General features: G+C 42.3%; 4 protein-coding genes and 1 non-coding gene across 6 annotated transcripts in view; 1 reads left to right on the plus strand and 4 right to left on the minus strand.

Annotated features, from left to right (window-relative positions):
• LOC114874434 (colorectal mutant cancer protein) overlaps positions 1-2425 on the minus strand; it is a 31169-nt gene extending 28744 nt beyond the window's left edge. Inside the window, exon 1 of the mRNA XM_029183685.2 lies at positions 1406-2425. Within this exon, the coding sequence (XP_029039518.1) occupies positions 1406-1515 (110 nt within the window). The 5' untranslated portion in view covers positions 1516-2425. The remainder of the gene's footprint in view (positions 1-1405) is intronic.
• A 24-nt stretch (positions 2426-2449) lies between these two features.
• Positions 2450-4500, minus strand: LOC123988160. The gene is made up of 4 exons (XM_046287206.1): positions 4322-4500; positions 3730-4075; positions 2919-3659; positions 2450-2840 (listed from the first exon to the last, which is right to left on the minus strand). Exons 2-4 carry the CDS (start codon positions 4071-4073, stop codon positions 2570-2572), a joined length of 1356 nt encoding a protein of 451 aa, XP_046143162.1. The 5' UTR covers positions 4074-4075; positions 4322-4500; the 3' UTR covers positions 2450-2569.
• Positions 4501-4849: 349 nt separating this feature from the next.
• LOC114874430 (ETS-like protein pointed) lies at positions 4850-18063 on the minus strand. The gene is made up of 9 exons (XM_046287204.1): positions 18013-18063; positions 15156-15267; positions 12901-12954; positions 12044-12103; positions 10177-10291; positions 9655-9791; positions 6555-7060; positions 6150-6483; positions 4850-6031 (listed from the first exon to the last, which is right to left on the minus strand). The coding sequence occupies exons 1-9, from the start codon at positions 18061-18063 to the stop codon at positions 5616-5618; spliced, it is 1785 nt and encodes a 594-aa protein (XP_046143160.1). The 3' UTR covers positions 4850-5615.
• On the minus strand, positions 12718-12790 carry Trnak-uuu. Its single transcript has one exon. It is a non-coding gene; the product is annotated as a tRNA-Lys (tRNA).
• A 1505-nt stretch (positions 18064-19568) lies between the features above and the next one.
• LOC114874412 (solute carrier family 25 member 44) lies at positions 19569-22069 on the plus strand. Of its 2 annotated transcripts, none has more exons than XM_029183655.2 (5): positions 19569-19810; positions 20245-20552; positions 20615-20922; positions 20987-21173; positions 21245-22069. In XM_029183655.2, exons 2-5 carry the CDS (start codon positions 20381-20383, stop codon positions 21562-21564), a joined length of 987 nt encoding a protein of 328 aa, XP_029039488.1. In that variant the 5' UTR covers positions 19569-19810; positions 20245-20380; the 3' UTR covers positions 21565-22069. The 2 variants fall into 2 exon arrangements, with proteins under 2 accessions (XP_029039488.1, XP_029039489.1); XM_029183656.1 differs by lacking the exon at positions 19569-19810 and adding an exon at positions 19817-19912.
• Positions 22070-22148: the final 79 nt, after the last annotated feature.

Genomic DNA, 22148 nt, shown 5'->3' on the forward strand with positions numbered 1-22148 from the left:
AAATTTTAAATGTTTTTACCCAAGGATAATTTCTCGGGTTATCGATCCGTGAAAAAAGGGGGAAGAAGAGCCGAAAGACTAGCACGAAATTCGTATTCCTATTGCCTATTTCTACGATATATCAAGACGAAAAAGGGGGTGCGGTAATCGGGAAGTAAGACAAGGGGGAGAAACGTTACGGGGGGAGCATTTAGGAGTAGTACAAGTCGAAGGGTGAGAAGCTGTTCGAGGAGAACGATCTTTCCAGAGGGGTAGCTCTGGAATGGCGAGTTTTACAACACAGGGAAACGCGAAAACGCTCCACGTTTTCTTTCTTCCTCTCCTCTTTACGTTCTTTTATTTTCATCTCCAGTCCCTCGAATCAGAGAAAGCCTTTATTATCGACGCTCAGAAACGACGCTGTCTGTGCACACAACGGAAATTGCCCACCCCTACCCCCAGAACGCTCGAATATCATCTTTCAGACGGACAGTTTAATTGGCCAGACTTGTTTGTATTCCTAACGAAATGGATCGTATCTTAATTTTTGCGCCATTTATACAAACGATAGAAGATAATGGCTAACTACCCATAATAAGATTCCTGTTTCTACCGAGTAGTGTTACGCGATTTCGTATCGGTAAGAAATCTTTGGAACGATACATATTTCTGTTACGAGAACGTAGGCTGTCCTTGTGTCACGAACGCGCACGGATCTGCGCTTTGACGCACAACAAACTCGCTCGTTTCCGGTGAAGAAGAATGCCAAGCGCGGGGTGGCAGCAGCTCCGTGGTTCCGAGCAAGGAATTAACGGCTAATTTTCGTTAAAAAGCACTGAATACGGTGGTAGGTCGCTGCGGGAGCAACGACACCCAGCCACCGTTTCGAAGAATAGAAGCACGGAGAAGCAGAGAGAAAGAGGAAAACGGTTGAATATATCGGGGAAACGGTTATGCGTTTAACGACAAAGAAGGAAAAAAAAACCATGGCTGCGTCGTGCGCGCGTCCCGTAGTCGTATTATCTTTGCGAGTTTATTCATCCGAAGGTAGCGGGAAAACAGAATGCGTTCCCGGTTTAATTCGTCGCGCGACTCGCATTCAAACTGGCTAATTAATCGAGCTAATAATTGAAACGCGTACGTGCCGCGATTCCGTTACCGGTGAACTTTTCCCGATTCGTTTTACACGCGACAGAATCCTTTCGTCTGTACCAATTTTTTAAACTGTGTCAAAGTTTATAAAGTTGTCGCTTTGATAAATACTCGGAGCATTTAATGGTCACGTGAAACAAGTTTTGATGACGATATGCATGCATAAATTGATAGTGTAATATCAAAATAGTTTCAGAGTCTACCAGGTCCTTGATGGTCGAGTCAAGGGTTAGGGGTAGAGAGTATAATTAATATGTAAATTCATTGGACTCACCTGTCGATAAAACCATCTCCGTCGCCGTCGCATGCTTGGAACAGCTTCCTAACGCGTTCCTCGTCGCAGATGGAGCCTGCTTCACTTTCAGCATCCGCGGTTTGTGACATCTTCAGTTTACTTCTCTGTTAATCCATTGTAACCAACTCTCGGCGCACTATCCGGCTGCTTCGTGTCCATCTTTCTTTTTCGTTCAATTCCCTCGAAGAATCGACCCTCCTCTTTTATGCTGTCACACTCGCATCTCAGATTTCTTTCGTTGCCCTGGTAGGCTATTCCAGGAAACGATTCTACTTCTCGAATCACCAACAAAGTCAAGATAAGATTCTGTAGAGACTGGCGTCAAACACGTACGATGTACTGACACGGGTCGATAGTTAAGTCACGTGTTGCATCGCGATCTCTCATTAATCGATCTCGAGGGACGTGCACTCGAACCCGTCGTCGACCGCTCGCAAGATCTCAACTCGAGGAACTCAAAGGTCTACGAACCTCGATGGAAGTCACGGTTATTTATAGATGGTCTAAAGTACGTAGATTCTCTTGTTCCGTAAGACTTGACTGATGCGTAGCGCGTAAACAAATCGCTGGCGAGGGGCGCGTGCCATTTTCTCGTATACGTATTATGGTCGCACAAAATTCTTCGTCATCTTGTTGCTCGTACAATGTCCATAGATTGCATAGGCGTTCGACTGTTGTCCGAAAGGGTGAGACGAACCTGTCCTTTCCGGTGTCGCGGCGCACGCACGAGAACCCGCAACCGCCGTTTCCAGTGTCACCGAGTCACTAACCCTAACCTCAAAACCGGACTCGAGACTCACCCACCCTCGCGAGCCGTACGACAGCGATAAAAACTATCGATTGAGCGTGCCGCGGTCAAAAAACTTTGACAGCTCGCGCCATCTTGAAATACCCGTACACGACGAAAACAAAGATGGCGGCTTTACTGCGATCCACGTGACAGTTCCTGCCTGGTCGTCAGATGCCGCCACAAACGTGATAAACACATTTGATTCAGCAAGGTTACGATAGATATGCTAAACATTGGAAAATATCATTTATATTTATTAAAGATAATTAATATCTTTTGTACATACAATGGTAGCAAACTTAAACATACAGGTTATGCGATGTACACGGTGAAACACTGTGAAGTAGGTTATATTAAGATTTCAACTTCTCTTCCAGTGTAGGTAATAGTTTCTTCAGCTTGGTAATATCGTGACTGAATGCCCACATTATACATCGTGTGTGTTCTTCGCTTGGTAATCCACGAAGTTCCTCGTCCGTCTCGAACCACTGAATATTCTTCTCCTTGATACTGTTTACTAAACTTTCGAGGCTCTTGTTCCTCTCTACGTCCCACGTGACATTCGAGTCTGAAACCTGAACGCCTCTAAGCTTCTTGTAATCTCCGTCCACCTCTTCGTACGCTCTATGAAACGAAACGAAAAAGTAATTTTAATTAATCGTTTATTCCAATCGGAATACGCTCGAACTCTGATAGACTTACTTGAAAAATCCATTATCCTCGATCTTATACCTCTCTGCGAGTGGTTTGAAAGCTCGGACCAGGTCGACAGGCAGGTAATTGAAGTTTTCCTTCGCCCGGCCGTTCACGTTGTAATCCGTGATCCAATTCTCGAACACTTCGACGGCCTCCCTCATGTTTTTGATCTTTTGCTCGTCCTTTGTACACGATATCACTCTTTCGGCCCTTTTCATCAGTCCGTTGATCGCGTGGTACTGATAACTTACGTCTCTGCCTTCCAGCGACTTGATGCTCTGTAAAGCTTTCTCCTTATCCTTGAAACCTAGTCCATTTTCTTCTTTTTCTCCGACTGACTTCTCCTCAGCTGACCGTTTTAACTGCTTTTTCTCTGGTTCTTCACGTTCGCTGTCGCTGCTGGAGGAACTGTCGTGCCTCCGCTTGGTACCCTTGTCGTTGCCCTCTTGATCCACCTCCATGTTCTCGTTGTTTTCACTCGCAAACTTTTCTTCTACTTGAGACACCAGCTTCTTCAGCTTGGTTGGATCAGGACTATATCCCAACATGATGCATTGGACATGTTCTTTAGTTGGGAATCCTCGGAAGTCACCCACGTCCGTCTCGAACCACTGTACGTGATCCTGTTTAATCTTATCGATGATCTGCTTCAACCTTCGGTTCCTTTCGATGTCCCACGTAGTCTCTCCGCTGGGGGTCTTGACGGTCCGTAGGCCCTTGTAATCTCCTTTCTCTTTCTTGTACGCCCTGAAAAATCAGACGACGATCGATTAAGACACATGGTCACAGGATGAACAGGTAGTCGGTTGATAATTACTCGTAGAAGTCCTCCGCCAAAACATCGTACTTCTTGGCAAGATATCTGTAGCTTTTCACGGTCTCGATTGGCAGGTAGGCCAAGTTCTCTTTACCCCGATTGTTTTCCTTGTAATCGTTCAGCCATTCCTCGAAGACTTTCAAAGCCTCCCCAAGATTGGCCAGCTTCTCCTCGTCTCTAGTGATCTGCAAGGTCCTTTTCGTACGACTTACGAAACTGGTAATCACGTGGTACTGGTAACTGATGTCCCGACCGTCCAAGGCACTCAACGTGTCCAATGCCTTCTGCTTGTCCTTGAAGCCCATCGCGGACTCCTCCGGTTCTGACGATTTGCTCTTCCCCATGTCTGAGAGAAAACGTTCGTAAAACGCAAGTCGCAAAACGGAACGATCAACCAGCAGGAGGTAAAACAGAAGGGAATGAGAAAACGTGACGTTAGCGTGACAGTTTTATCGTTGACGTCGTCTCTGGATTATGGAAGCTATGCGAAAGGATCGATACGAGCTCGACTACGCGGTACATTTGGTAGCCACATGCTGAAGATCGAAATAAACGACGTTATTGGAAAGATGTTTAAGGTGTACATACTCACCGATACTTTACACGCAAGTCCCTTCTTGATCAAAGAAATCCTTACTCGAGAATTGTACACTGGCAACAGGTATTGAATTGAATCATCGAATACTTTCGCTACTTCTGATCGCTCGACTGACAGTGGAGGATTCACCGGGAGCCGGCTTGAGTCGCCAATTCTTGCTAAACTACAACGCTAAATGTGCACGGAAGAAGGACGGGTAGGCAGCTTGGAAATCGATGGAAGAAAGAGGGGACGATATAAACATATCTACTATGTGTCAGAGCCCGAAATACGCCGACGACCTCAGTCCATGGTCTTCTCGGTCTTACGTCAGCGACACGTTCGCGAAACAAGGATCCACACACTACACGGAAAACCTCACACGCGTCGTCGTTGGCATTATGTGTCTAGGTCAAGCTCGCATGATCGCTGATGCTAATTCGTATTCGCAGATCGCGCAATGAACGTTCTTGCTTTTATTTTTCGCTACAAAAAGACATCGCAAGAATTCGCGGTAGGATTTCCTTGTGTCGAGTATGTAATCGGTGACATAACGAGATAAATCTGGTAGTGACGACGCGACGGTCGGGCATCGAATATGATATTCTTCTGCAGTATTCGTAATCGAAGATCTTTCAATAGAGAGATTTATTCGATATTTACAGAAGTTACAGCGTTTCAACGAACTATTCGGATCACAAGCGATTAGATCTCATGGACTACGAGACTATTCGACATGACAGATCATACGCATCTTCCTTTCGATTATTTACAGGGTTTTACAATACATGCGAATTCGAATCCTGCCCTTCACGTTCATCGATCGTCGCGTGGAAAAATTGAAAGAGTATATACGGACTCTATTACTTACGCTACCAATACAACTTATGGATTAAGACCTATGCTTTGTTACATTGATAGTGTAAACAGTAGAGTAACACCCAGTATTCACATTGAAAGAGTGGAAGAACTACCATGACTCTATCTCACTCTACCAACGACTAGCATTAGTACTTCATTAGATATTCGCCCAATTGTTTACACGAGTAGAGTAAGCATATTTATCATACTATCACTGGTATACTCCACCACTTACTCTACCAATATAAACTAATTAAAAGTTATGCTTTCAAGCGGCGATCGACGAACGTGTGCCTTGACATTGGAATCATACGCTTCGATACTGATACGTGTTCACCCCAGTCGGTACGCGTTCATACGAGTACAATCTACGACTAGAGATTTCCTAACCCTTAAACGACAGGGTTAATCGAGAATTGATCTCTTCCTAACTTTCGGTAAGAGAAATTCAGCAAACGCAGCTTCCAACACCGAGGCAAGCGTAGGAACTTTGCTCTATCTTCGAACTGGTGGTGGTAGCATCCAAAAGGGTTGGCTGCGAGAGGCCAGGAGCAGTCGGTAATTGCGTTCTCTGTACGCCGTCGTATAAAATCGATGATGCCTCCCGTTCTCTGCTGATACCATCCGTTGTTTCCTGAGAGTACGGAATCCTCGGTAATTCTTGACTCCTGGATTCGCTGGGAACATCGTGGGACGACAATCGGCCGTAGTTCAAGAAGGTTTCTGCGTAGCTCGATGGCGGATGATGGTGGCTGCTGTTGTACTCGTGCGAGTAATGAGGGTGGTACCTGTTCGATGGGGTCTTGAAACCGTCATTGCCGCCGAGGTACTGATGCAGGTGGTGCAAACTAGACGATCCGTACACTGTCGTGCACAAATTTGATTTTAGACATTGTTTGCTACGATAATTTTCTTGGAACAATTTTGTAGATTAATTATTCCCAAAGAATTAATAATCTTTACGATGTTAAAATGAACAGACCTGCCGCAGTGTTTGAGTACATGGCAAGAACAGCATCTCCGTACCCAGACGTGGGATGTTTTCCTAAATCGGACACATCATTGGTCGTTGATATTTTTCCGGATATCGACTGACTGCGAACGCCATTTTGTATTTCTCCGGGAAGACTGGAGGAAGCTCCAGAACCGTACGCCATATTGAAGAGTGCCTCCGGGTCGCAGACGAACTTGTAAACGTATCTTTCACCAGCTACCTTCTGCATTATTCCTTTCTCATAATAATACCTCAATGATCTGCTCAGTTTGTCATAATTCATCGCTGGTCGATTCTTTTGTACACCCCACCTACGAGCCACCTAGAAAACACGATTATTAAGTTATCCCATTACTTTATCAAGATATTTCTAATACAACGCTTCTAATACACCTCCTCTGGTTCGATGAGTTTGAATTCCATTCCGCGACCAGTCCACGCGATACAGGGTGCGTTTGTAGGGTCATCTAACAGGGTTACTAAAAACTGCCACAGTTGAAGAGAACCGCGTCGTTGTTGTTGATAACCAACGGTCATCTCGCTCCAGGGTGATACACCGGTTGTCGAGGAAGGCCTCTTGCTAGCATAGTCCGCGTTCCAAGAGTTCGGAGAGCCTTTCTTCTGGTAGCAATTGCTCTGTCTCTCCCACGAAGAGTTCCTCGCGTCTAATTGAACCCCTAGCTCGGTCCACGTGGGGGTCGCGCTTCTTTTCCCGTACACTTCCGAGCTCCAGTTTTCTTGACGCGGGAAAAATGCCTCGGTGGAAGCAGAAACAGTCGACTGCCACTGGGACGCCGCTGATGAGGTGCTGGCTGGCGGACTTGGCGATGGCGAACCTCTGCTGTTCCTCGTCCCGTTTCCGTACGGTTGTTGCTGTTGCTGGTACACCAAGCTGTTACCTGCACGATTATTAAATTGCATTGCGGGATGTTATTTCTTCAGTCGATTCTCGAAACATTCAGCGTTTACAGATCTCTGGTACTGCGAATGGTGTAAGAAGGACAGCAGAGAATTCGAGAAAGGAAAAAGCAGGGAAAAAAGGAAGAAAGGCAAGGTATTAGCGATTGCACTCACGCACGGGTACCAGTGAAGTGCTCGTCACACAAACATCGGCAGGAAATTGGTTGATATTCAAAGCCCACGGGGTTGCCGGCTCGGCGGAGCTCGCGGATACCAGAACCGCCTGGAAATACCGCGTACAGCTCGCGCGATATGTATATTAATCGGGTGCTCTCCTCTCGGGGAGCAGCAGCACCGTCGACATCCCAACGATCCCGTGCTCCCTCGAGCCGAAAAAGCTATTCTCGAACCGTAATCCGGTTACGTTCCAAGTCGTGTACGGGGAATATTGAAAAATTGAGAAGACTGCGTGGATACCGTCGAGCCGGAACGAGTCCATCCTTTCGTTAGCTCGATTAAAACGTGATTCCTTAGGTACTCTGTGAGTTGAATTTAGGTAAATTGCTATTATCTAACGCGTTCGTTGCGGTCACCGCTACTCAGTCATCGAGGAAAATGAAGAAGAGGAAGGGTTAACTATAGTTAATCGCGTCGGCAAGTTAGCTTTAGCCGGTTTGGTTGGCAAACGTTGCTCGGATCCCGATCTCTCGTGTAGACGAGACAGAGAGAAATTGGGTAGGGTGGGTCGAAAGCTACGGGCCAATCTGGCACTCTCTCTCTTCACCCCGTCTCGACGCGTCGAGGGGCGAAAGGGGGTCGACCTCAACGTGCAAGCGGGGCCAGGAGGCTTTGCGGGTAGTTTTAGATTAAAATTAATCGCGAGCTGATGAAACCGGGTGGCGATGTAGCGAGCAGGAAAAGGGTTGAAGCAGGGACTGGTCAGGGGCGGTGCGCAGAAGGGTTGCACGGAAAAGAGGACGGCCTTCGCTCTCGTCCACTCTCAGACGAGAAGCAATGTTCTTTCATCTTTCTCGCTCTTTCCCAGCTTCACCCGTTCCACCTGTCTATCGTACTTCTCTTTCTCATTTTCTCCTTTCTACCCCTCTCTTTATCCACCTATCTCTGTCTCCCTGATCCCCCGAATTCCGGAGTAGAGGCTGCTTAATAATGCAAGCTCCATTTTCCATCCACCTGACGCTGGTGAAACGCTCTTCTTCTGTTTCTGGAAATTCATGGTGGAGGAGAAATACGTATGTACGTTTCGTATCGAACATCGAATCGAATTACCCTAAACGGTGTTGTTGGCTCAATTTGTTTTTTCAATTTAGACATGATTAGTCGGCACCGCGAAACTTGACCGCCTCTAATCCTCGTTGATCCCCGTGTTCGTATTAATTAGGGGGATGGTGACCAATCTGTGCCCGTTAACAAGTTATTACTATTCCACCCAATACAGTGGTCGGCAGTTCGCCGATTTAGACTAGATGGATAGACACGTTATACGCTTCCTGAATCGGGAAACAGAGATAGTACAAGGTGTATTGGAAAAGGTACGCGTAAATTTTCGATGAAAAGAAAATGAATTACAGTCTCGATAAGATGGAAGATCGTAGGGAACATATGCGTTGGAAAGGTATCGATAGCGATCGGTATGATCCTATTATTAATCTAAACTGCGTGTAAATAATTGAAACGGCTTAATGGTAGGGAGAATTACCCGAAGAGAAGTAGAAGCATAATTCCCGGGTGACTTGTAAGTAAATGGGTATGGGAGGTCGGTGTCGGGCAACAAATATACCAACATACTTCCAAAAGGATTCGTTTTGGTGTAGGTGGGTGAATAAAGGAAGACTAATCGGTCTGATTACAAAGCATGAGCTTGCAAATTCAACCTTTTTACAACTAGATCGAAGTCTATTAGGTAATGACTGCAATCTTTCGAAAAATAATGCTCTAATCTCTATAAAGCGATATGTTTGTTCGATAAGGTAGAATTTTGAGCAATGTTGTTCGTTGACGGGAAAGCTGGTCGACTCGCGAATTCCCCAGGGAGAGAATTCTATGCTGTTTCCTTCGTTTAGCTGCTTTCGTTGGATCCTACGAGACGCTTTCGAGTTGAAAGCATTCTTCAATTATTCACTTACGTGTACTTAGTCACGCGTGAGCGAATCCTTTTCAACAACAAGGAAAATTTATTTAACAACTACTTTCCAATCGAATCTGAATCACTCGGTTCTCTTATAAACATAATTCACGAACCGAATAAAAGAATTGATAATTAAGAACGGTACAATGAATTTTAGGAGACGAAACGATTCCAAGAAAGAAAAGCCGGAAGAAGAGCTTGTCCTAGAGCTCGATTAATGGATAGAGCATCGAGTACCACCCTTGTGCTCCAGTTATTTATAGGATCTATGGGGTAGTAGCTAGCCACGTGGACCCATTGTCGGGAGATTTGTCACGGTGGTACGTTGAAGAAGAGGGAATCATCGGATTTGTCGTTGCAAATCGAACGAGACTGGTGAAAGCATTATCTTTGAAACGGTTGCACGCTTCTGCTAATTATTCTTCTAAAAATGATGGATCTACTTACTATTTCGAGTATCCTGGGCAGTCGATGTAGGTATATTCGCGACGGAAATCGGCTCTCCGTATCCTCTGTCAGCTGGTTCTTCCTTAACAGCGATGTTCTTCGTGGCCTCGCTCGTTCGCGAACTCAATTTGCTGTTTCTGTATTGCACAAATTGAAACAAGTTTTATTTATTTATTTATTTGAATATACGAGCATGGCCCTCTTTATGAATGGATACATAATGCTTTCAATTGTTCAACCATTTACATAACGCTATTGCTGATCTTTGCAAAGCTGGTACATTAAACAAAAAACAAAAAAATACAAGAAAAAATATAATAGTGTAATGATATAATATAATATATGATATAATAATATAATAATAATTAGAAAATAATAATGCAAAATAAAATATGTGCTGGAATTTTGGTGTTAGAAAGCGACTAATACTTGCTGAAATTGGGCTCGAAGCTTGCTAGTGATTTCAAGTGAGTCTAGGAAGTTTTATTTATAACATTGAAGATCCAGAACACTTTTGCTTACCCAAAACAATTTGTACGATTGTTCGGTTCGAGATCGAGGAATGTGTTGTTCTGAGAATATTGAGAGTAATTAACGTCGCTGATTCTTCTGCAGTTCGTGGATTCCTGTTTAACATCTGTAAAAAGAAACGTGAAATGAATGCAAATGATTTCGTCGTGGTGGAAAAGGAATCGCGGATGTACGGTCGAACGATCAATGGTTCGAACGATCGAGTAACCCTCGGTGATCGAACGCGGATCGTTTCTTGGAGAATGGATCGCGAGGGCGATGGGATACATAAGGGCGCGTGTCGTAGCGGAAGCGAAGGCGCATCGTTGCAACGGCACGTGGGGGTGGGTTCGGGTTCTAATGGGGCCGTCGACGATTTTGCGCGGCCGAGGGTGCGCCCTCGATAAATCAAACAGACTCTGGCCGTGGGAAGCATAAGTCAGAGGCCTCCGGCAATCATTGTATTTGCAAACATCGGAAGTTTACTCGCTACGGGAGAACCACCGACTCGACGACGGCCGAAAGAATCGTGCGGATTCCGTGTATAGTTCGCTAAACTCGCTGAAATGTTTTTTGAAATTATTTCCTCCTCGCTTCATTCGTCTATATTTGCGCGAAAATTGTTGTTTGTTTAAAGATCGAATATTAAAAATCTATTTTCGCTCATAAAATTTGATTGCCAGTTTACCAGAAGTTTGCAAAAAATTGCGGCTCCGAACACCCGTTTCGCTTGATTTAATGAATTTTTGTTCTCTATTTGCTCGAAATAGAAACTCGATATAGCAGAAAAAAACGATACATATAAAAATATGTTTGTTTTTTTTTCAACGTTACATTAATATATCGAGCGCAACAACATCCGGTAAACAATGCCTCGAATAAAAGTTTATTGGCAAATCTGGGTACACCGACGATCGTGTTTGCCTCGGAGCAGGGTACGCTCTAAATGTTTGCATACGTATTACGTGTACAAACCAGTCGATCGTATCCATCGAACAACGAATAAAATTAACAGGTGAAGAGTAAGTAAATTTGACTTAACGAGACTGTGTTACAATCGGTGTAAACGTTGGATAATTCGAGCCGCGGTTTAATTCGTTCTGTTTCGACAGGCAAAATATAGCGAGCCGCGAAAGTATTCGTACTCTCTCGATTAATCACAATAACACGTGTGTGCGAGCGTGCATATAGACATTATATGTACATTATTCCCTCCGGCAGTTTGCTCGTCTGTTCGACTGCCAGAATTTCGTGCAATTTTCGAGTTTCGAGCGAACATTGTCTATCGTTTCCACGAAGGAAGCTCGTTTCTCGATGAACGGTATTCGAGCCGGGAGGTTAATCAGTCAAGGGGATTGTAAAAATCTTTAGACTTAATATAAAGTGCTTCCTCGTGTAACGCGATATCGATAATCGACGGGAGTTTTTCTGTTGATTCTTTCTTGCCGCTTTAAAAACACCAGCCTCGGGCGATGGTGCTTCTTCTTCTTCGATATAAGACTCGATATTGCTCATCCCGCTGTTGGAGAAAAAATCTCATTTTTCGCGATGAACGAAAGAAAACTGATTTCCAATATGCTCTTTTATTAGAAGAGAGAGACGTTTAACGCTAGAGAGAAGATCCTTCCGTATTTATCGTATCGCGAGAAGCAAACGTAGTTTCCTATTCGCTTAGACTGCATCGAACTTCTTTCCGAATTGAGATTAAATTGCATGTGCGATGCATTTCCGTGCAACATCCGTCTCCAAGGAGATTGACTTCCTGCGTGCACGTCTGCTTGATGCGATTGGAACATTGCAATTAGGTGTACCGATCGGAAAATGCTCGAGGTGAGATGCAACCAAGAAATATAGTATTCTGATATATAGGTACACTAACTTGACATACGATGAAATTCTGGCACGTATTGCTCGCTGTCCTCCGTCTCGCAGCTGCTACCTGTAATAAAATTAATAAATAGGCGATGTTATTATTCGAAAACGATTAGAAGTAGCTTAATTATAAAATTAAATATATCGTTTAAGTTGTCGGAAAAGCAGCAAGTAAAATTTTCATTGATGGGATGAAAAGAAACATTATGAGCGATCTTAATTAATGATTCACTATAATCGCCTGCTGGGTAGCTATATACTTTCTACAAGCCTTGCCTGGAAATACCCTCGTTAACGTTATTATTACATTGCATCTACCGTGCATTATATTACAGTTCGTCAAAATAATCAAAATTAATGTTCCGAATAATTGTAACAGTGTAACTAATCATCTTCAACGAAGATTTACGAACCGTTCGTCGGTGCTTCTACAGCTGGATAAATGGATCTTTTTATCATTTTTCAAAGAATATCTACGTGAATGTTACGCTGTGCTTTTAGTTTCTGTTACGCTGAAAAGAAACTGGCACGGACATCAAATGTTTCAAAGCATCAGACTTTACATGCATAATTCACTCGAGTTGACGATAATATAAAATAAATGGCGCGTTTGATATGTTTCATTATATTAGATAATATTAATAAAATGAAAAATTAAGATAAGAAAGAAAAAAATAAACCCGCCCGAACAGGGACTCGAACCCTGGACCCTCAGATTAAAAGTCTGATGCTCTACCGACTGAGCTATCCGGGCAGCTGAAATACGTTTCCCTAAGTTTCTAGAAATTCCATTCATTTTAAATTAATAATTTTTACTTTTGTTATTAACAATAACATAAATTGTTTATAACAAAATCTTCTTACCATCTTGAAGCCAAGATTCTTGCCTGTATTCTTGCGTGGTGTATATTTCGTTCTCTGAAAATAATTTCAAATCGCTTCAGAAGGTTGTCGTAACATGTTTTTTCTAAGTTAACTAGAGTTACTAAAAGTGAATGACCTACTTGATAGATTATGCAACTAGACCTTATGTAGTTTAAAATAGAAATAGCTTTACGTAATCGAGCTAATAAAAGATTAGTTTTCATTCTAATCTTCAAGAATGATTCATCTAAAGAACTATTTATTAGACAGAATCTACGTTTACGTTAAGATGATTAATGGTTACTCGGAGATAATTATACCCAGGGCAAAATTAATACCCCCTATATTGTGGCACATATCCTCGCTAAATATCCATTGTTCGAATCGTGATCATTACAAATACCACGAAGCCTTGATTAATATTATAAGCTAATGTTCTTAACGCATCAGTTGGTATCGGGGTCATCGGTGATTAGCGTTCGAAATTTAATTTAATCAAATAACCAAGGAATAAAGAGATAATCTTGCGAATGATGAACGGTGATAAAATCGTCTCTAGGTAATTATGACACGAGGCGACACGATATCTGGGGTTGTAATAAAATTCCACGAGATAGGGACGCGAGAAAGGAAAGGAACAAAGGCATAAGTATAGGGGATGAATCAGTGGCAAAAACAACCCCTTCGACGGGAGCATGTACATAAGAATGCGAGAGAAATCTATGCTGGCATGGGGTCCGTTTAATGGGACTCTAAGATTCGCCACGGGCAGCCACTTGTCAGTAACCTCGTTTTGTTCGCAGTCACAATCCCGTCTGACGAATCGAATTTATTCAACCTCATAGCTCGTGGATAATAACGATGTGTTTGCCGTTAAAGGCGTCAACAACGAGCTAAAACTACGACACCAGAAACACGATACTGCAAGACGAACAATAACGTCGTCGAGGGTGCTTATTTTCCTCGAAAGAGGACTATCTTATTGTCCCCAAGTTTTTCTACCTTCTGCGACGTGGATCAAATTCGGCAAAGAAAAAGACAAAAGATTCCTCGTGGTTTACCTTTTTTGCGATCTACTTAGCGAGGGATATTCAAGATTTTCTGGAAATCAATCAACGATTTTCCGAAAGTCACGCGAATAATTTTACTTCAACGACGTACCTATATGTACGACGCCCATAGAGAAAAGATTTTTCTATTAAAGAATAAGTTAATAGGTACCGCGAGGAAAGGAACGTTTGAATTTCAACAGAGGGAGAAAATCAAGAGGTTTCGTTCAGCGGCGACGTTTCAATATTTCTTCAGGACGAATCGTCGCCGAAAAGGTGGATGGAGAAAAGGGTGGCGGGTCGTAACGTGATTACGATAGAGAAATTGCAGCATTATAGGCAGTGATTGAGTTAGGTGGAGGCGGTCCATCCTGACTGGTGGTTCACACCACGGCATGCCAATGTTAGATATAAAGTGTCAATCACTGTACCCAGACGCCGGTGTAGGGTGGTTACGAATCCTATGGGGGTACGACCGGGTTCGACCACCCCATGGGGCTCTTTGCGGCGATAATACGTTGCTTATTGAATTCGTCCTGAGGCTTCGGGTCGTCCCGTTCGATTTCTGGGTCAAGGCTAAGGAAAACAACCGATGCCGTAGGGATGAATTGTCCGATGGCTCGATTTCAATCTCATTACACGGATCAAATTAATTACAAATTATAATTTCACGAAATGTAATATCATTTCAACGTTTGATAGATACGCAGAGATTCACAGTCTACTTATCAACCTCCGCAAAATCTGTACGGCAAGTTTCGTGCGATCTTGAAACGTAATTGCACCGAGACCCGGAGAAAATAATATCATCCTTGATGCGACTATATAAAGATATCGACTCGACTGCCTGCCGGTGACAGGCTCTCTTCGGGGGGTGGTTCCCTCTTTGCCCCGTTTGTACATGGTACGCGTACATCCTGCACGTGTTCTACCTTCAGCCTCTCTCTGTATTTTCTTCGTGTACGTGTGTACGCTACGAAGATGTAGCCAAGACTTCGTGTCACTCGATGTTCCCGGGCAAAACATCGTATCAAAGAGCTTGAAAATCGTCGAGCCAAGGGGGATGGATGGTGACCCGAACGGACCGCCTTTCTCTCCTTCGATTTCGTTCACGAAAACTCATCGGTATATACGGATAACTTTGAAACTCGATCGAAACATCGAGCAGCTGCTTCGATTATCGGGAAACTTGGACATTTTGCTTACCAGGATGTAGCTTCTCCTCGTTGTTCGTCTGCGCCACCGAATAATTAGTTGAACAGTATCCAGTGGCGACTGTTTGCAACGGTTCGTTCAGTCGAGTGAATTCCTCGCTGGGCTGAAAGCAAACGTTGCAATTATGCATCTCTACCGAGTCGAGGAATAGGAAAGAAAAAGTAGAGAAAAAAAAGACCGCGAAGACAATCGAGGCGAAATTGATGTAAAATCGCAGGAAGGGTGGAAGGAGCAGAGAGTGATTCAAAGTAGAAAGGAATAGCGTGGAACAGGATTTTAAGTAAAGCAACGTAGCTGACACAATGAGAAAGAAGAAGAGGGAGAACGTGCGAGAGGAGGCAAGGAGGACATCCGGTGAACGATTGGATGGTTTCCTCCTTGCGGAGCAATCTAGTGGTAAAGCCGGTTACCGGTTTTGGAAATTCCAATAACGCCTTGTCGCCGTCTGCTTTTCCTTTATGAAGCTTCGTCGCGTTCTCTACCGATCGCTTACACTTTAAAATGCCAAAAAATCCTACTATTTTCTTTTATTTTATACGCAAGTTAAGTTATCGATCTTCTTTTTTTTCACGTTTAATTCGACAGGATATTATCGTTTATAGAGACGTAATCAACTTCCTCTTTCACAGCTTCGCGTCACGGTCTTACGTTCATTGCATCGTCCCTAGATTTTCCTCTGATCGCAATTAATAGTCATTTATAATTAGTCGCCGCGATGGCTCGCCACTCATAATCCGCAAGCTGTGCCCTCTAATATGAATTTTAATTGCATTCGCTGGGATTACGACTCAATCTTTAATCACAGCCAACCCGACATGAGATCCGAGTTTAATTAACGATAAAAAATGTATCGTGCCCGATCGAGAATATTTACACTCCGCGCTCGTTTACAGGATAACAAATAAAGAAACGCGTTTCGAATCGTTCCGATCTCAGCGATCGGAAGTTAATCGAGCGCGTTCACGAGGCAATGACTCGTAAAGAAAACGCGCAAACACGGTCGCGTGCCGTTTAACTTTTCCGCACTTTTTCCCCTTTTCTCTACCCCCCTGACCTTTCCCGTCGCGAGCGAGTTTCCGTGCAAAAGACGAGCTGGTAAGTGGATCGTTTGGCGGTACGCGTGTCATGTATGTATGCACGAGTGAACGTACGTTTGTACCTAGTGAAAACGAGATACCCATGAATCGGATGGAGAAAGGGGGAGGGAGTAGAACGCCCCATCGTTCCTGATGATGTTGCGAGGGGTCGTCACCCCAAAATTCCCTTCGTACACCACCCTCGTAATTGCGCACTTCGGTTCGGTTTATAATAAAGTCATCGAGCAGACAACACGTACCAAACAGACTACCCTTCTCCGTCGATGGATCTCTTTTGGATTATCAAAAGAGCAAAATCTTTTAAACGGATCATTTTCATACGACACGAAGAAGAAATGATCATACTTTTGAAGATACAACCTGAAGGATGATTCTCTATTTTCATTAACGATCGTCCAATTTCAGGAGAGAGTCTTCGTCCAATTTGATCAATTAGGAAAGCAGAAGGCGTTGCCACTTGGACGAGAAGACCTTTTCCCTTTCTTTCTTTTTTTTTCTTCTGTGCCGTCCTCGGCTAAGACGAGGGGTGCGAAGACAATGATGGTTTTGAAGGCAAGAATACGAACAATACGGGGTGACAGGAGGTCATTGCGATCGCCACTGTGTCACCGACGGGCTCTATCTGCTAATTGCTCTCACTGCTGTCCTGATACACCCACGATGGCTTCTTTCCTCTCTAAGAAGAAAGTTTTTATTTGAAGTCTACTTATCCGAAGGAAATTTTATCGAAAGTAAAATACCACACGGACCGACTAAATTATCCCAGGTGAAAGTACACGGTGTTACACTCGTCCTATGGACTGAGCAAGGGTTGCTGATCATGGGAACGTCGAGTGGCAGCATATGCTCCCGGTACATGGGAGTCAATTAACCACCGGCCCGACTGAACGGAGGGGGTGTGTGGGAATCGAATGATTTTTAGAATCAACAAACATAAATCAAGTGTTTCCGCGACCAAGTTTGTATCATCTCCCTTCTTTACAGAGGGTGTCCCTGTTGACCACCCACGGTTCGCTCGTATCCACGGGTCACGGTGGTGGTTCCGTGTATACGGTACCGTGTCACGAATCTGAAAGGGGACCAGGAGGGTTGAATGGTGGCGACAATTACGTGTTTAGAGGGCACAAAAGGGGTGGCACCCGTGGGACGATCCATCGGAGCGTGGAGACGCGTGCCACAGCAATTCGACGCTCTCGAGGATGATCGTACGAACAGTGCTACGTTACACGTTCACTGTCCTCGGGCTGCGTTCAATGTCCACGCTTATGACTCCATTGTATCGCCGAGTATCCGAAGGGAAACCGGAAACCGGAGTCACGTTACCCGTGCTACCCCATCATCCAGGATATGATACTTTAAACGTGAAAGCGAAGGTGAAGTGGCTGCGCGGTGTAATTGTCGCTTTTCCTTTACCACTTTGTTCCTCGATACCATTACGGTGGCAACAGGTTGATGGGTGTGTTGAAAATGAAGTAATTGATGGAATGCTGGTAGCTAATGCGGTAGCTAATGATGATGTTGGGTAATTTCTAATGAAGCTGGATAACCGCAGAACCGGTTCTAACTTCGGAACAGTGTATTAATTTCTCTCCGTAACTGCTCTATTTATATGTAAGGCACGTCTTATCTTCTTGCTTAATCGTTTTAGTGGTTGGTTTAGAATATTCTTGGAGCTCAATGAAGGATGACTTTAATTAAGAACCTTAGATTCTTAATTGTCTCTCAATGAAAGTATTAATCTGTAAACTTACCAGTCTTGGTAGGTCCGTAGCAGTGGCGGGTACTTCTTGATCTTGATTCATCCTTATCACCTGGCGCGTTGCTCTTTTTCAAAATATTCTTTGGCACCTATCGCGAAACGACACGATTGAAAAACGAAACGATGCGCACCAGCTATCGCGTTATTCGTCGTGTTGTCGCGTTGTTGCACCGTCAAGATCAAAGATAGGACTGAGACGAGTGATTTGATCTCGATGAACGGTGAAAAGACAGGGTGTATGCATCGGGGGGTTGTGTCTATTCTACGTTTACGCCCACAACGCGGTATAGAAATCAGCCCTGCGCGGGCTACCCTGACTAGGGGTTGCTTCCAACCCCTAGTTGGTAGGCGGAGCCTCGAAATCATTGGTGATCTTCTCTCTTCCTACGAGTCGTCGTGTGCCGAGAACACCTCTCCTTGTCAGGCTCCTTTGGTTAATCTTGCGGATTGCTTTTCAAACTACGTGCCGATAAACTTTGTTCCGAATCGGGTATGTAACTGATTTTCCTCGAACAGATTAGGATTTCTTCTCGATCGTTGGATTATCACCTGATATCTATCGACTTATTCGTGTTTATTTCAACGTTGCAACATTTACTTGTACTTTAATTTATTTACACATTAAATATGGGTTACATTATCATACTTTTATAATGTAGCTGTACCTTGCACTCTCTAGCCTTTGTTCTTAAGCTACCATAAACAATTTATGTTGCAGATGAAAAGAACAACTTGTTGTTGGATAGTAATTAACTTAAAAATCTGAAAAATATTGGTTTTACCTTTATTCGAATCCTTGCACGCTATGAAAACCGCACCACTATAGCCATCTAAAGGCAAAGTGTCTGAAATAACGGAACCAAACCAGTGACTTCATCGAGCGTGCACGAGACCTAACATACAGACCTATCTTTACCTGTGGGACTTTGGGACCCCCAAAATTATAACCCTTTCGTTGAGAACAAAGAAACATCCAGTCTGTAATCATTGCCTACGTTGTAATTACAGTTCGCGTATTCACTCAAGGATTTCGCTAGTGTCGAAATATTGTAGAGGTCTCAGTCTATGGAGAAGCTACTCCCTGCTTTACCCGAGGAGGAATAAAGAAGTACTCTTTCGTGCAAATGTTACTTTAATCACCGATGAGTAGTCTCTCGTCGGTGCTTTAATTTATTTGTATTTGAAATATTTACAATGTCACTATGTACACGAAATTTAGTTACTAGAACTTATTTTAAGATTAAATATTCTACCGAGTTTTGTATTTCTAATTAAACTATTATGTGCACGTGCATAAAATCACTGGCTCTAATTGTAGGAAAACTAAGACCGATCGCGTGTTAATAGCTCGGTGGTTCGAGGAAGAAGTAGGTAGAAAGTGGCTTTCTGCTTTTCCCGGGAAAATGCCACCCCCGAACCGGAAGTTGAGGTCGCTACTTAACTCATAAAAATTTACAGGAAATGTACTTTCCGACGGGCTTGCGCGCCAATATCAGAGGTCGCCACAATATTATCATGAGAATGCATGCGCACAAGACAAGAAGAATTTTAGATCATATTTTTCTGTAACTCCATGTTACCTCGTGTCTTTCCTTTACCCTGTAAACCTAATGTGACTCCACATTATTGAATGAAACCAAGGTTCTTTGATGTTTTGTATAACGTCAAAGTGAATTTCTTTATGAAGAACTGATGATATTGTTATAAAAGATTATTATAACTGTTATAATGTGAATATCAATGGATATTGCATTTGCATGTTTATTATCGTGACAGTGAATTACGTCATCGTAAGTTTCAATAATATAACACGAATGACTATTTGATATTTATTGATCGTCAAACTTTTCGTTCAACGTCGTTGACTGTGACCTTTGTAGGATGACAGTAAAGTTCGTAAAAATATCACACGAAACTAGTATTTTGTTTTTGCATCATACTGACAATCCTGAACGAATATTAGAACATGCACGATTAAAGCTAAATAAAAAGTTCAACTATTCCGTATCTGTCATTTTTAATGTATTATTAGAAATCGAGCATTACATGTATATATGTATACGTACGAATATGTATACTACAATTGTGACAAATTTAAACTGCACTCTGTTACTGCAACATTTGACAAATTACGTCTTCGTGTCGCGAATCATTTTCTTCATAAATAATTTTAAAAATATGAAGTATAATAAACAGTTATACATAAGTGTATTTCTTTCATCAGCTCTAAAGGATTTGGACATTATTTCTCAAGAGATATCAATGAGATATGCAGGATCAGGCTAAACACAGGCATCCATTAACTTTATTGTATGAATATTTTGGTAATATTGGATTTAATAGTAGCATAAATTCAAAAGATGTGTGCAATAGAATCACCGTTCATTCGTACCATCGAATGGGATATGATGGACAAAACAAAGTTCTTTCCACTCAGTATGCTTTCGTCATTTTCTGTGCGCTGCTGTTTGTATCCACTAACAGTGATCAAAACACGTCTACAGATTCAGAGGCAAAATCATATGTACAATGGTAAATTTGCTTTTAATTATCTTTTGTTGTTCAATGTTAATCAGAGTTCATAATCTTTGTAGGAACATTGGATGCTTACAGAAAGATTTACCAAGCTGAAGGTGTATCGGGCCTTTATAGAGGATTTTGGATAAGTTCTATACAAATTGTATCTGGTGTATTTTATGTATCTACATATGAAGGTGTGCGTCATGTACTTGGACAGAATGGTGTACTAGGTAATTTAGACTCAAGAGTTAAAGGATTAATTGCCGGTGGTGCTGCTAGTTTGGTAGGGCAAACAATAGTAGTTCCTTTTGATATTTTAAGTCAACACCTAATGGTTCTTGGGATCAGTAATAAAAAAAAAAACAGTTATTATGTAGATAAGGTAAGCACATGAAAGCAGCTAACTGTTAATATATATTATTTTTTCGTTTATATATCATTTATAGGTGAATATGAATCCATTGGGTATAACTTTTGAACCTGGGACATCTCGTGCACAGATTTCCATGGACATTATTAAATCAATATATCAGAGAGATGGTTACAGAGGTTTTTATCGGGGATATATTGCATCACTCTGTGCTTATGTTCCCAACAGTGCACTTTGGTGGGGGCTGTATATATCTTACCAAGGTTGTTATCTTAAAATAAAAGCTGGCACATTTAATTAATTCTGAATAATAATCATTTTCTATTGTTAACAGAGGAACTTATACGTTTGTTTCCTGAATGGGTCTCTCACTTGTTTATTCAAGCTGTTGCTGGAACATTGGGAGGGTTTACTACCACAATCATAACAAATCCTCTAGATGTCGTGCGGGCAAGGTTACAAGTACAAAGATTAGATAGTATGTTAAATGCATTCAAAGTTCTTTGGACAGAAGAGAAGTTACAGATGTTTACTAAAGGACTATCTGCGCGTCTTTTACAGTCAGCTTGTTTTAGTTTTTCAATAATTATAGGATACGAAACTATTAAAAGATTGAGTATAACTGAAGAGTACAAAGAATATGTTAGATGGTAAACTTGTCTTTCGAACTTTCAAAAGATTATTTCTACGTCAGTGCATTTTGTTTGACGATTTCTGTTCTATACAGAAATAATAAATGTGCACCAAAGAACAAAGGATGAGATCGTAACGGTCCATTCTCTAAACAAAATTGATGATTATGATTAATAGATTTAATAAAAATTAAAATATTTGCTTTAAGCAATAAACAATGAATAACTATGAATTTTAACAAAGTCACGTACTGCTTACATTTATCATTTTTTCCTAATATACATTCAGTGTAATGTACCCGACACGTTCAAAAAGAGAACATATGTTTAGCGTAAAAATGCATTTTATATTATTTTTTTCATGCACAGTACGAGGTACGAATTTCATAGCATACGTTAGAAGTATTGCTGTGATAAAGCATCCCTATCGAAGCAAGTAAATTTTCTATAAAATGAAATTGTATAGCTAGATTATGTTGTATGCCAAATGTATGTAAAAAGCTAATAAACTTGTTAGTTCCATTGAATTACAACATATCTTGATTATTCATTTGAGTGATTCAGGATAAGTTGTAGGATAAACTAAATAACAATTTTTCGGTTATT

Source organism: Osmia bicornis, chromosome 9 (assembly GCF_907164935.1).
Source record: "Osmia bicornis bicornis chromosome 9, iOsmBic2.1, whole genome shotgun sequence".
Taxonomy (NCBI): domain Eukaryota; kingdom Metazoa; phylum Arthropoda; class Insecta; order Hymenoptera; family Megachilidae; genus Osmia; species Osmia bicornis.

What these genes read in the sequence shown, in the direction of transcription:
- LOC123988160 (XM_046287206.1), bottom strand. Translation starts at nt 4,073, where the DNA reads ATGGGGAAGAGCAAATCGTCAGAACCGGAGGAGTCCGCGATGGGCTTC. An exon ending in TTGGCGGAGGACTTCTACGA is followed by an intron (nt 3,660 to 3,729) that starts GTAATTATCAAC and finishes CTGATTTTTCAG; the next exon opens with GGCGTACAAGAAAGAGAAAG. An exon ending in GAGGATAATGGATTTTTCAA is followed by an intron (nt 2,841 to 2,918) that starts GTAAGTCTATCA and finishes TTCGTTTCATAG; the next exon opens with AGCGTACGAAGAGGTGGACG.
- LOC114874430 (XM_046287204.1), bottom strand. Translation starts at nt 18,063, where the DNA reads ATGAATCAAGATCAAGAAGTACCCGCCACTGCTACGGACCTACCAAGA. An exon ending in CGAGGAGAAGCTACATCCTG is followed by an intron (nt 12,955 to 15,155) that starts GTAAGCAAAATG and finishes AATTATTTTCAG; the next exon opens with AGAACGAAATATACACCACG. An exon ending in AATCGTACAAATTGTTTTGG is followed by an intron (nt 9,792 to 10,176) that starts GTAAGCAAAAGT and finishes TGTGCAATACAG; the next exon opens with AAACAGCAAATTGAGTTCGC.
- LOC114874412 (XM_029183655.2), top strand. Translation starts at nt 20,381, where the DNA reads ATGTGTGCAATAGAATCACCGTTCATTCGTACCATCGAATGGGATATG. An exon ending in ACAGTTATTATGTAGATAAG is followed by an intron (nt 20,923 to 20,986) that starts GTAAGCACATGA and finishes TATCATTTATAG; the next exon opens with GTGAATATGAATCCATTGGG. An exon ending in GCTGTATATATCTTACCAAG is followed by an intron (nt 21,174 to 21,244) that starts GTTGTTATCTTA and finishes TATTGTTAACAG; the next exon opens with AGGAACTTATACGTTTGTTT.